This window comes from Argopecten irradians, chromosome 8, assembly GCF_041381155.1.
Source record: "Argopecten irradians isolate NY chromosome 8, Ai_NY, whole genome shotgun sequence".
NCBI classification, from domain to species: domain Eukaryota; kingdom Metazoa; phylum Mollusca; class Bivalvia; order Pectinida; family Pectinidae; genus Argopecten; species Argopecten irradians.
Genome location: NC_091141.1, coordinates 1700558 through 1714182, shown reverse-complemented (window position 1 = coordinate 1714182; position 13625 = coordinate 1700558). Strand labels below are relative to the sequence as shown.

Below are 13625 nucleotides of genomic sequence, written 5' to 3'. Positions count from 1 at the left end.
ATTAGACTGCTGATACATATATAGATACACAAAGCCTTCAATTCAGCTGAAGTTTCTAAGACATACGGTATGTGCATGTTTTCTGGGGAAGGGGACATCTGCCTAACAGCTTGATGATTTATAATGAATAAGTCAGATATGTATAATAAGGAAAAAACATTTTTTTATTCACAAATCCAGAATGGCGTATAATGTATCAAATGTCCCATAATCAACCGAGCTTAAAATTAAAATGTGGCAGACTACTGAACTCATCAAATTCATTTGATTTCATTGTAATTTTTCTCTTTCTGCTACGTTGTAGTTGCAGTACTTTGAGTACTTTGATTGGCTTTTACAAAACAAACTTAGGTCTGTATGAAAAACAACAATTATTTTTTATACTAAACCAACCAGCTTCTAAGGTATCCTACAAATATATTTTTAAACTTCTTATCATAGTGAAATAATTCAAACATGGAAAAGCCAACCCGAAATATATTTGAAAAATGGAAAAATACAACGACGTTCTGTGCCCCAAAATAAAACATGCAGTATTAGGTAACATTGTAATATGACAACTGAGTAGGTTTACCTAGGAAGGTGTACTGTATCGTGTTGTCGCATATCTGTTCATGTAAAAGTTCAAGGCTGTTCGGGAGATAAAACACCGGGGTATTACCAGGTAATACTGTTATTTGAGGACCAGCTAAGATGGACGTCCTCGGGATATGTGTGCCTGCCTGGGTGATACTGACACTGGTGGCTATCATTCTGTATACCTAGTAAGTAATTATGTATAACAATAATGTATATGTTAAGAATAACATCGTTTTGCCTGCGTTATGATCGAGTATGTTGGTCTTGATCTACTCAGGATATAACAATACTGTTGTTTATAGGATTATTTTTAGCTCACCTGCCGCTATAAAAGGCTACCGACTTAGTTTAATTGAATGACACTGACCTTCATTCAAGGTTACATGGGTCAAAAAGGTGAGAATCTTTAAACGAATTATTCCAAGTTTGTTCAAGTGAATGACCTTAACCTTCATTCAAGGTCACATGAATCAAATTAAATAGGCTAAAATCTTTTAAACAATTTCATCCTAATAACCAAGACCTAATATGGCCAGTGGCATGCCCGGATAAAGGGCTGCCAAGTTTATTTAAATGAATGACCTTGACCTTTATTCAAGGTCACTGGGGTCATATAGGCTGACATATCTTTATACGACTTCTGTTTAATAACTATGATGCCTAGAGACATGATATTGGATCTATGACATGCTGGGATGAAGGGCTACAACCTTAATTCAAGGTCACATGAATCAAATGGTATAGGCCTAAATCTTTAAACGACTTCTTCTTAATAACCAAGAAGCCTAGGGACCTGCTATTGGATGTGTGGCATGCTTGGATGAAGGGCAACCAATTTCGTTCAAACGAATGACCTAGACCTTCATTCAAGGTCACAGGGGTCAAAAAGGTGAAAATCTTTAAACGACCTCTTATTATCCAAGAGACATAGAGACCTGATATGGGTCCTGTGTCATGCCGGGATAAAGAGCTACAGAGTTTGTGTAAATAAAGGTTCATTGGTTTTCTATAGGAGATCAAACTTCAGTGTTGTAATTGAGATACGCAATATATTTTTAGCCACACGCTTTTTAACATGCAGTTTGAGCTTGGGTACGGGTACGTATGCTGTAGATACTTTACTGGTTTTGCATGCAGAATATATCACTATGAGTATCGGATACAATAAAGTGAGATAATACTTAAAAAAAATAATATTATTTAAATGTATATGGATCTATTCGAATTTATCGTCTATGGTATATGATGTAAAGGCAATAGCAAAAGCCCCTAATTATATTTGAATAAGTCATAGATAAGGAACATTTTAACATATAATCACATTTTAACTCCGAAATCCAAATCAATGACTTGATCTACTTACAGTATGATGAGCCGTGACTTCTGGACGTTTAAGAAGATGGGGATACCAGGACCGACACCTCGACCCATTGTTGGTAACCTGGTTTCCATGGTGAAACAGGTCAGTATATTTTATCTGAGTTTACCTTAAAGCACCTTTCCTTGACAACATATTTATGTTGATACTACTTGATATTGGTGTTGTATTACATGTTTACACGTTTTTCTTGACCCTGTTTACATAAAACAGTCAAATCGTTGAAATAGCGTTGATTGCCTTGCCATTATATCGAACACTCAATTTTATATGACCACTAAAGTCCCTTATATAAATGATAAGCAGTGCCGTTTAGTCATTTACTCTTTGTACACATCACCGTAAATAAAAACACATGTGTTTAGATGTATCAACACCACTTTTTCTATATTCACATCGAATTGAAAAGCATTGGTCAAAGAACGCCACCTTGCAGAATGCAGCGTTTTAAAAAAGCTGCACATTAAAACATATTGCAATATCCTTTAATTATTAGGGATTTCCATTAAGGATGGAAATCCCTATTGTTATTGTTCTGTTTTTTCTTATTATTATTATTCTTATTATTTCCACGAAACCATCTTAACACTCTTTCTCACGAACGGAACAAGGTACGGCGCTCAAATTTGGACACGTTATGTATGTACATGAGAGCTTGAAACGTAAGTTCGATTTTGTACGATAAGGTTCAAGGTCAAGGTCACAGACGTAAAAAACAAATTTTTCGGAACGAAGTTTAAACGCTCATTACTTCCTTACCGTACGCTGTACATGGTTCACGTTTAGTTATTCAGACAGATCTTGACATTGCGCGTGCTTTTCCCATGCCATGTTATCAGAGATTATGTCAAGGTCAAGAGTTCGCTACGGGGTCAAACAAAGGTCAAAAACGAAATTTGTCACAGAAAAGTTTTGAATAGCGCATATGACAGATCATGCTCTCAGGAACATAAAATGACCAATTTCAAGGTCATATGATCAAAAATGGCGGAGATATAGGACATCAAAAATCGAATTTTTAGTTTATATTTGTCCTTGCCCGAGACGTTTTAGCGCCTTTAAACCTGTATGTACAGTGTTGATTTTTCATACCTATGTTGTATGAACTTTTGTCTTCAAAAGTTATTTATTTTAAAGAAGTTATATAGAAAAATGGCGAAAATATAGCTCTCCAAATATGGCAATTTGTTTCATTTTCTTATTTTTGTCCGTTGTTTGTGAGCTCGTAGGGCCTTTATCGTCTCATGTAGGGTGTTGATTTTTTGTAAATGTTAGCTTTAGCCTATTGTCTGTACAGGTTTTTAATTTCAAAGACATGAATTTGAAAATGGCGGAAATATAGACCTCCGAATATGGCGTTTCGTTCATTTTTTAACGTAAAATTTTAGCGTAATTCATGAAAATTCAAAGGTGAAATGTTTTGAATTGGATGTGAAAGATCATGCTTTCAGACACATAAAATGACCAATTTCAATGTCATATGATTCAAAATGGCGGAGGTATAGAACTTTCAGCGATTTTGAGTTGTGATTACATGATGTGGCATGTGGCCAAAGGGAGATAATCGGTATATAATACTAAAACTCTAACTGTACGTGTTATTCCGCATTGGTCCAAGATCTTCATAAGAAAAGGAGAATTTTTGCACTTTTAAAAAACCTGAAATTCTAATGTTTTTACCTATTCATTATCAAAATTGATATTTTGAACCTAAATCTCAATCTGAATTTCCAAATTCATATCATGGTTATCAAGGAATAATTACCTGTCAGAAAACATTTTTACTTTTGAAATTCATAATAAGCCAGCCAATCAGCGGCCGGGTTAAATTTCTGTCCTGGGCTCAATCTTCGTAACACACGGGCCGTTTCGAAGGTCTTTTTTTCTCATTTGGCTGGTTATTACCTATACCCAACTTGAATACTATAATTTCGAGATGTTTTAAGTTCTGCATGAACAATGTACACAATCGCCATGTTTGCGTTAATACACGTACATGTACATGTGTAGCTACACCGCATGTATGGGAGACCGTCCTTACGTGAACCTAACTATTAATAGGATGTACATTTAATCAAAGAAAGGTAATGCACAAACCCAATAACTGACAGTTTCAAAACCTTTTATGTGTGTGGCAGAGCTGTCACATGTGACACCGGCTGTTTAAGCAAAACCGGTGCTATGTTGGGGAAATACACGGCAGTTTTGCAACCACAGAACCAAACAAATTCACATCAAAATTCTTTACAAATTTTACATCTACATCTATTGCCCGACCCACACATTAACCATTAACTAATGTACCCTGAATATATCCAATCAGCAGGCTCCTATATATTCACCTCTCTATGAAATCTTGTGCCCAAAGGGGGATTCCCCTAAATCTGTTTTTCGGTTGAACCAGACTGCTTTCGTAAGAAACGCTCTCTGATTAATATTGAGTGAGATCGTCCGTTCGTTCAACCAATCGTCTGTTCGCTAACGTTACTTATATCATTACATAGGTGGAAATCCCGTGTTTTGATCGCGATCAAATCTAGTTTATAATTGCCAATGTTTCCGTATCGATAAACTATGTTGCGACATATTTTTTATTTCCCAATAACTTGAGTGCAGAACGTGACCCGATTCGGTACGTATGAATACCTGTAAACATTGGCGGACTTCCTTTGACATTCCACAAAATCACGTATTAATGTTTACAAATAACACATGTACGAGACAATCGAAGACATACAATAAAACACGTTTATTTTTTGTATGTATTGTTGCTATATGAGAACTATTTTTGTGACGTCATGGAAGAATGGGCGGGATTAAGCTATCAGTCAACAGCGTGCTTTTTTGAATAGCTGTTGTTTATGGATAAACATGACGGTAGTATAATTTTGACGGCGAATAGCACAGGTAAATGATCGTATCTGACGTTTTGGTTGATATTTTTGTTTAAGTAAATATTGTAAATATAAGGATTAACCACTTACATTGCTTAGTTTATGAGATGATAAACCCAATAGAGCAGTCGGTAAATTGTACGTAAATGCTTCCTGCTCCACTGGGTTTATCATCTCATAAACTAAGCAAAGTAATAGGTTAATCCTTTAACTAATCTACCGCCAAAGGAAATGAGCATTAAGCAGATTGAAATCTCAGGAAAAACGGATTTAATTGGGGATGAAATGACGGTTTTTTCTAAACCAGAAAATGCATAGTGAATAATTAAATATTGTACAAGTTATTCTTCGTTTTTATTATTACTTTTAAAACTTCTTTTAAACAGGGTATTCGTGGATTTGACATTAAATCCATTCAGAAATACGGAAAAGTTTTTGGGTAAGTGTTTTGTAATATGACTGAAGGCAAGGCCTTAAAGGGCACATCCAGATGTTTTAATATGAATCATACACGACATAGGAAGAGCGAAGCTCTACTTGTTTATCTTATCTTCTATTTCATGTAGAAGACATAATTTAGAAATAAAAGGACGCACTTTAAACTATAGAAGTATATAGCATAAACTCAAAGAAATGAACTCAAAGATTTGGATTTCTTTGTGTCCATTCAAGGCCTGGAGTGCCACGTAAGCGAATCCTATGATTTCGCGCCATTTGTTGAGGTTATGTGACGTCATGATTCCTTGGTGGAGATTTTGACTGCATTCTATAGCTTTTAACTTTCAAAGTGTTATTATTATTATTTAAAAAAAAAGTTTAATTACTCCTGTTATGCATTTGCACTAGTTAAATATATATTTACTGGGGAGAGCAGTACCGGAGCAACGCACAACCTCCCCATATGTATGAAAAAATGGCGGCCGTAAACTGAAGCTGTCAGTGTGTAGGATTGAATTTTGAAGATTGTGTTTTTCTTTTATTTTCGTGTATCTGTATCTTCGGGCACGAAGGGCTGCACCCTTATAAAACACAGAATGATACTAAATACATAGCTGCCATTAGTATATCCTTAGGAATTTCATATCTTGTTGATTTCACGTTTTGCTATGTTTTTGTAGAACGTTTGATGTAATGTCTACGAACTTAGTGGTTGCAGATAAAGAGATGTTAAGAGAAATTCTGGTGAAGCAGTTCAATAACTTTACAGACCGACGGGTAAGTCACTGTATAGTTCGTATTTTTAACGGGAATAAAATTTCGCGACTTACTGATCGGAACTTATTCGCTGAGGTTTATTTTCGAGAATCATCTTTGTAGCCTTAAAAGGGTCATTCACATGATTTCAAGCTCGAGTAATGTTTTAAGTTTTCAGTAAATGTTTAATTTTCTATAAACTTTTTCACAATTTAAAACTAGACAATTGAAGGATTCGGTGGCGATCTAGAGCATGGACTCACAAATATTAAAGGTTCCCACTGGAAACAAAACCGGAGCGTTATCACTCCAACATTTTCATCAGGAAAACTTAAGCAGGTGTGTATTCATCTTATGATAATTAAGGTACATTATAAAGACACTTAAATTCATAAAACTATATATCAACTTCGAAACCGTAATTGCGACGTCATAAAACTGGTATGTGGGACTAATCGACAGTACAGCCAATGTCTAATATCTCGAAACAGCCACAAAAGATGCGTTCTCTGCGCTCTAGAAGATTTCTATTACTTGTTTACAAACACATATTTCAAGAATATAGAAAAATATAACACTTTATTTATCATTTTGTAAGTATTAAATACATATTAATTGACCAATCTTAAGCGTCCAAATTTTTGCATTTATTCAGATGATGCCTTTGATCCAGGAAGCGTGTCAAACTCTTATTCAAACTGCTCAAAAAGCAATGAAATCTGGGGAGAATGGCCAAGTGGAAATGAGAAGGTGACTTTGTCAAAACAAGTTGAAATATTTGCATGTATCGTACACGTTTTCGTTGGATATTAACGTTAGTATATTGACACTGCATGCTAAACCAAAGTTGTTCATTATGAAGACAAAACAATGACCTTAATGTTGCTTAAATATTATGGTCAAAATAAATAGATATTACAACCCTACTTACCGTAACAGCGTCTTAAAAGGAAGCAAAGATACTGTATACTCATGAATTGATTTCTGCATGGAAAGATTTTCACCGACCGTTTAAAAAAATAACTATTCTATGTGATGAAAAAATGTTTGTTGTTCACATTGATAAAGCCGATCTCGATCAAAAGTATAAAAGTTGTAGTCTTTTTAGCAATAAAAAAATGATGATATCGTCCACTGATGAAGTATTCCCCAATTGATGAGGCCGAAAAAAACAATATGTCTGTTTAGGGTTACATTGGGTAAAAAATAGGCACGGTAGGTCCGGATGCTTTTATTTTATTATTTTATTTTGTTTAATTGTGTCTTTCACTCTAAAATAATGGCCGAAACCGGAGTCTGAGGTTGAAATCTTGATTTTTTTTTTAATTCCTAGAAAAGTTGAAAAAATAGGGTCAGGGGTAAAAAATTAGGGTCGGTCGGGTAACCCTAAACAGACATATTATTTTTTTGCCTTATATTAATCCGTTGTACAGGTTATTTGCTGGCTTCACCATGGATGTCATTAGCTCCACGGCCTTTGGTATCCACGTGGACTCCCAAGGTAACCCTGACGACCTCTTTGTTATACATGCCAAGAAGATGTTTGATATATCAGTGACTAAACCCTGGATGCTTGTCGCCAGTGAGTAGAATCTCAACTAAAAGTTGTTTTTTTCAGTCTTCATATTTTACTTAACTTATTAACGCAAAACTCAGTACTGCACACTAAACGTTCGTGTCGTCCTTGAAACGCAGTATTCATATATATAACGTTGCTCTCTTCTTCTGTAATGTCTGTTCAACGAAATCCATATCTGAAAAGGAGATCCGAACAGACCTTTGAACTAAGTGTCGTAACGTAAACGACAAACTATGATTCGTATATTGAATAATAACCGACATATGACTGCATTAACCCTTATCTCAGTTTGTGGACGTCACGTGGTGAAATCTAAAATATTTGATCTTTTGAAATCGTGCGTTGTTTACTTTAAGCCACAAAACATGTTTCCTTTTTCATTTTCAGTATTCTTTCCTATGCTAAGACCATTGCTAGGCAAACTCGGCATCAGTATTTTTCCAAAAGACAGCATGGCTTACTTTCGTAAATTGACTACCGGGCTTGTTAATGATAGAAAAAAACGTAGCAAAGGGGTAAGGAAATAACAGGGAAATTATAGTTTCGTCCAACACATAAATGTTAAGTTATTCTGATATTTTTCTATTTCAAATTTTAATTTTAAAAATATACTATTCATAGATAATTCCCAAGTTAATGAATGCTATTTCGAACTTCATATTAAGAAAAATAATCTTTCATTCCATGGTCTTTTGTTCTGCGATGCCAGAAGGACTCGATTTAAAAAAAAGCAAGCAAAAAGCAACAGAATGTTTTATAAATACTACAGGAAGGTAGGAAGGACTTCTTACAGTTGGCTGTTGACGCTCAGGAAGGTAGACTGGAGGTAGATCCTGAGGATGAGGAAGATAAAGACGATGCTATGTTGTTAAATAGAAATAACCACAAAGGTACAGGATACTTTTAATCACTCTAAATTATTTAACAAGTCTCTTACCAAACCACAGGCTTTAAAAAAGTATGTAGAATACCGACATGATCAAAAACTCTTTGAAAGTTCGTCGAAATGTTTTTCAGTGAGAAGATTGAATGGGGCACAGAATAGCTGTAATTAGATGCATCAAGTTATCTAACTTATAGCCACCGTGGGATATACTTTTAAATTTCTTTCCTTTCACGAAATGAATTGAAACTAGTATGGCAATTTACTGGGTGCCTTAGCCATGTGGTATTATTTTAATGTCGGAATTTATAGCCCAGATGGCGGCTCAGTGTAGACATTTTTGAGCACCGACACAAGGCAGCTACAACCGTCATTTACATGTAATGAGATGAATATGCAATCATAATTTTCTTGAATAAGACCATTTTCAAAATTTCGCTACACATCGTATGGAATAATACTGAAAAAGACAAGTATTTTTTTATTCTCTGATCGTTCAAACTTAAAGATGGCTGCCATATTGCAAAACATTGTTTACACATAAGTACTTAATCATGTCTTGAAACTGTCCATGCATATGTTCAGGTTTAACGTTTGATGAAATCCTGGGGAATTCCGAATTGTTCTTTGTTGCCGGATATGAAACTACGGCTATAACACTGACAATGATTGCATTCAACCTCGCTACCCATCCAGATTGTCAGGAAAAACTGCGCAAGGAAATTGAGGAAGAAATTGGATCCGTAAGTCACGGTTTTACATAAAAATGGAATAGTCTTAAATTAATTAAAAATTATTAGTTCAGAGATATCCATATATATATAATATGTGAAAACGCCTACCTGATACCTTCTTTTAATAGAACGACATTTTCATGTATAAATATAACCTACCTGATACCTTCTTTTAATAGAACGACATTTTCATGTATAAATATAACCTGGAGCATACTGTTGTAATTATTCAGTGAAATGTATGAAACACTCGAATGTTATGTCCTTTGACTCATTTAAAGGATGCTATTGACTTTGAGAACATCAGAAAACTTCAGTATCTCGACATGTGTATCAACGAGAGCCTCAGACTGTATCCTCCAGCCATGAGGTAGGTCACGAAATAAAAATATTTGAAATCACGTTTCAGCTCTGTCGCGAAATTAGGCGATAAATTGTACCTCACGGAAAAATGGTTGACAACTGTAGTAACCAGATCTCTGTCAGTACTGTGGAAATAGAACGATTGCACGTGATTAACACTTTATTTAAAGAAGGCTGTCTACTTGACAGGGTTTTCTCCCATACTTGACAGGGTTATCCCGCGGTTGATAGGGAATATATAATTCTGTCTTTTACCGTGGTAAGGACAGCTCACACGCGCCTAACAATAATGTCATCGATAGATGCGGAGACGCCATTAATTGTCTTTCTAATTATGGGAGAACAATAATCCTGCATGGGTCTGTCAAGTGGACAGGGATATCTCAACGGACGTGAAAGATTTTGGCGGCCAAAATCTTTCACGAGGGTTAATATATACCCAATTTTTTTCCCATACTTAAACAAAGCATTATAAAAATGCATTTTTTAGAAACATTTCCAAAGCGCCGCCATTATAAGACGTCGTAGTGCGTCAAAATCAATGTCGCCGACAAAAGACGCCTGTCTTTTCCGTACCCTTGTAAAAGACAGAGTTATCCTTACAATGTATAAAAGAAATTACTATTTAGAATTTCCACAATCATGTCTGTTATTCGGGGGCTTCTGTATAGTTTATAGCTGGTCGACACGAAATTGACTGTATGGTTCCTAGTGATTATACTGTCGATTACTAGCGATTTGCTGTATGTCTCTTCGAACTTTTCCCTTACATGAGCTATACCAGTGCTCAGTCTAATATCTTCAGGCAAATTTGATTAATGACACTATGCAATTTAAATTCAATTCAAATTTAATCTTAATCACACGGATAATGAATACAAAATATCAACAAACGTATACACGGGAACATATCAAAAGCCTTTTCAGCGTTATTGGTAATTATGAACGTAAGATAAGTCTCAAGGTACCACATAATGTGTGGTTAGCTATATTTTCATCATTTCAATCCTTGTTTGTATGTATTTCGAAGTTGTTACATGTATGTGTTAATAGTTTTAAGCTTTGAATGTAATGTAATGTTAGAGTGGTGGGCATAGTAAGTAAGATTTATTTTATTATAATAAACCACATTTTAAACACAATGACCTTGATCACATAGTTGGAAACTATGCTCGATTCGACACGATACTTGGATATTTCTCCAAAGTCTTACCACGATTTACCATGTCGAGAATACCAACACAAGGTAAAAAATTTTTATATCAAAGGTACAAAAGTCTTGCAAAACATTAACAGAAAACGTCAATGTTAAATGTAGCCAGAAAGAAAAAAAGTGGTGTACACAGGCAAATGTTGTTATTACAGATTTAACAGAATGTGTGTGCGAACTACAAAGGTCAAGGACATTACAATACCTGCTGGGATGGCGGTTATGGTACCAGTGTACGCAATACATCATGATCCGGAAGTGTGGGAGAATCCGAAAGTTTTCAATCCAGAAAGGTATATCATTGATTGCAGGTTTGGAATAAATTGATGAATATGTTTGCTCTATTTTTGTATGATGATTTTTTGTCAGCAGACTGTGGATGTTGATTGTTATAATGTCACTCCGGATGAATATGGACTTATAGATGACAGAATGTCATCATGGTTCTCCTGTATTATTTTTATTTTTCTGACTTATTTTGCATTCTAATGATTGATCATCCATGGATACAACGTTTTTCCCGATACTGGTTTCTAGCTCTATTGTAATTTATTGTATAAAAGGTTCTCACCATCTCAGAGAGAACACCACGGTCCCTTGGACTATCTACCTTTCGGATATGGCCCTCGAAACTGTATTGGTATGCGATTAGCTTTAATGGAGGCCAAAATGGCTACTGCGACCATGGTACGAAACTTCCGGTTGTGTGTCGGTACTAAAACTGATGTAAGTATATAAAATTTTCGCTACTTTATTAACACTCAAAATGTGAAATATGACATGTATCGTAATTGTAACTCAATGTCAGTACCAAATTTTAAAGTCTATTCTGCTATACACGCAAAATGATGGTTCTTAAAATACATGAAAGAAGTATTTGGATAAAACTTTAATAAAATCTAAAGAGACATAGCCCTCGATATACCATTTGGGATCTGAGTCGAATGTGCCTTTTACAGGTCCCACCAAAGATGGAAGAGAAGGCAGTACTGAAGCCCACGCAAGCCTGGTTGAAGCTAGAGGCAATCGAACAATAAAACAGACGTTGTCAAAATATTCCCCCATTTGCTAACAACATGGTGGTAAAATGATGATTAGCCATTTAAGTTACTAACGTGTGATCCGATATTAGTGTTATTATGTAGCGTCGGTAAGTATGTATATATCTGTAACATGTAGAGTTTCCTTTACCTTTCCTAGGGAAAATGTGCATATTAAGTTATCCTATCAAAAAGTGTTTTATTTACATTACAAAGATTGCAAACAAATACTTTGATGTGTGTATAATTTGCCTTTGTACCCAGACCAAGCCATGTAATTTCAAGATGGCGATTGTATTAACATTATATATATCATGCTACTCAAAATGTTATTACTTTTGACATACATGAAAATAAGAATGTCTGTTACTTCTGCTCTTAAGTTGCGCAAACACTAATGGTGTTGTCGTTTTGACAGCTTTTGCAACATTTGACTGATGAAAATCATCGTATTGTTCAGGGTTCATTGACGGTTTCTTTATAAGTTATACGTGCTGTAATTTGCAAATTGTAGAATCAGGAAGAATCGTTAATATGCTATTTATGTTCTTCTCGTCGTCACGGCAACACAAAATATAGTTCCGAAATAGCTTCATTCTTCAGAAGATGACGCTATTCCGATTGAAATAAAAGATTTGATTTTTTTTTCATTTACAAGAATTATTGGCTTACATTTTATCATACAAATATTCGTATGTCGCTTTCAATATAGAACTTAATGAGCAGTACTGATAGTGCAGTGAATAAGGAATTCAGTTTTGAAGAATGACGACTAGTGAAATGTCAAACAGCTTGTATCTGTACACATAATGAAACATGTTAACCTCAATTTCAATAATTATAGACTGTAAATGAGTGTGGTATTTTCGCATAGTAATTATTTGTAGCTGACATTTAAATATTTATTAACTAAACTTAGTGTAAAACACAACCCCTGTGTCTATGGTATGCGATGCAGTCAAATAGCATAAGCTTTTGGTGATCAATAAAATGTGTTTAATGATGGATTTTGTCGGAGGGCATCACTGGAAGGCTTCTGTGTTATTCTTGAAATTTGATAATTTCATGGTCAACCGGAGTTTTAGGATTAAATTCTGAATGACGTAAGTAGAGAAAAATCGATTTGAAATGTTGGCAGTCACTAACGACCCTGAATTGTGGTGGATTTTGATAATGTACGGTTAGGCCTAATGCCAATGAACTCTGTTTAAAGGTTGGGTGTCTTTTTCATGGAATATATCGTTTCTACATGTATGTCACCAAATGTATATTGTATTGTTTATTATCGTAAAGATTCGCGTTCGATCATGCCCACTTGACACAGATGCGTGGTGAACCTCACGCCGTTGGTTATTTTCAGCACTTCCCGGGGGCTTGGGCCTAAGTCAACGTTTCTTCAAAGTATGCGTGTTCTTCTTATTTATCTGCATTGTAATGACGATTTCTAATATCACTTTATATCAAGCATGTTTGTCTGTGTTATATATGTACAGTGATATTACTTTAGGCAGCATCGCAAAAGGTTCATTGACTATGTCACAATAATGTAAACAATGTTAAAATGTATTCTCACGCCGGTCAGAGGTCGGCGCGTGACCCCGTATCTTCAATGAGAAATGAAGTGATATGAGTTTACTAGTTTCTTCGAGGTGGATCAAAGTGAAAATGTAATTATTTTTGATGTTTATAAAGCATACAACATGTTTGTCATAGCCTGTGAATGGTTTTAAACAGTTAAATTTATATATTTACAAGTTGCACTGACATGGGC

General features: G+C 35.1%; 1 protein-coding gene across 1 annotated transcript; it reads left to right on the top strand.

Moving 5' to 3' along the window:
* Positions 1-608: 608 nt before the first annotated feature.
* Positions 609-13319, top strand: LOC138329073 (cytochrome P450 3A29-like). Its single transcript, XM_069275797.1, has 14 exons — positions 609-764; positions 1945-2041; positions 5238-5290; positions 5970-6066; positions 6268-6384; positions 6701-6795; positions 7479-7627; positions 8012-8139; positions 8394-8514; positions 9093-9250; positions 9523-9611; positions 10970-11107; positions 11378-11540; positions 11774-13319. Exons 1-14 carry the CDS (start codon positions 694-696, stop codon positions 11849-11851), a joined length of 1554 nt encoding a protein of 517 aa, XP_069131898.1. The 5' UTR covers positions 609-693; the 3' UTR covers positions 11852-13319.
* Positions 13320-13625: the final 306 nt, after the last annotated feature.

Bases quoted from the DNA above. Each gene is read 5' to 3' on its own strand.
- LOC138329073 (XM_069275797.1), top strand. From the start codon at position 694: ATGGACGTCCTCGGGATATGTGTGCCTGCCTGGGTGATACTGACACTG. The intron at 5,291-5,969 runs GTAAGTGTTTTG...ATGTTTTTGTAG, and splicing joins AAATACGGAAAAGTTTTTGG to AACGTTTGATGTAATGTCTA. The intron at 8,515-9,092 runs GTACAGGATACT...GCATATGTTCAG, and splicing joins AAATAGAAATAACCACAAAG to GTTTAACGTTTGATGAAATC.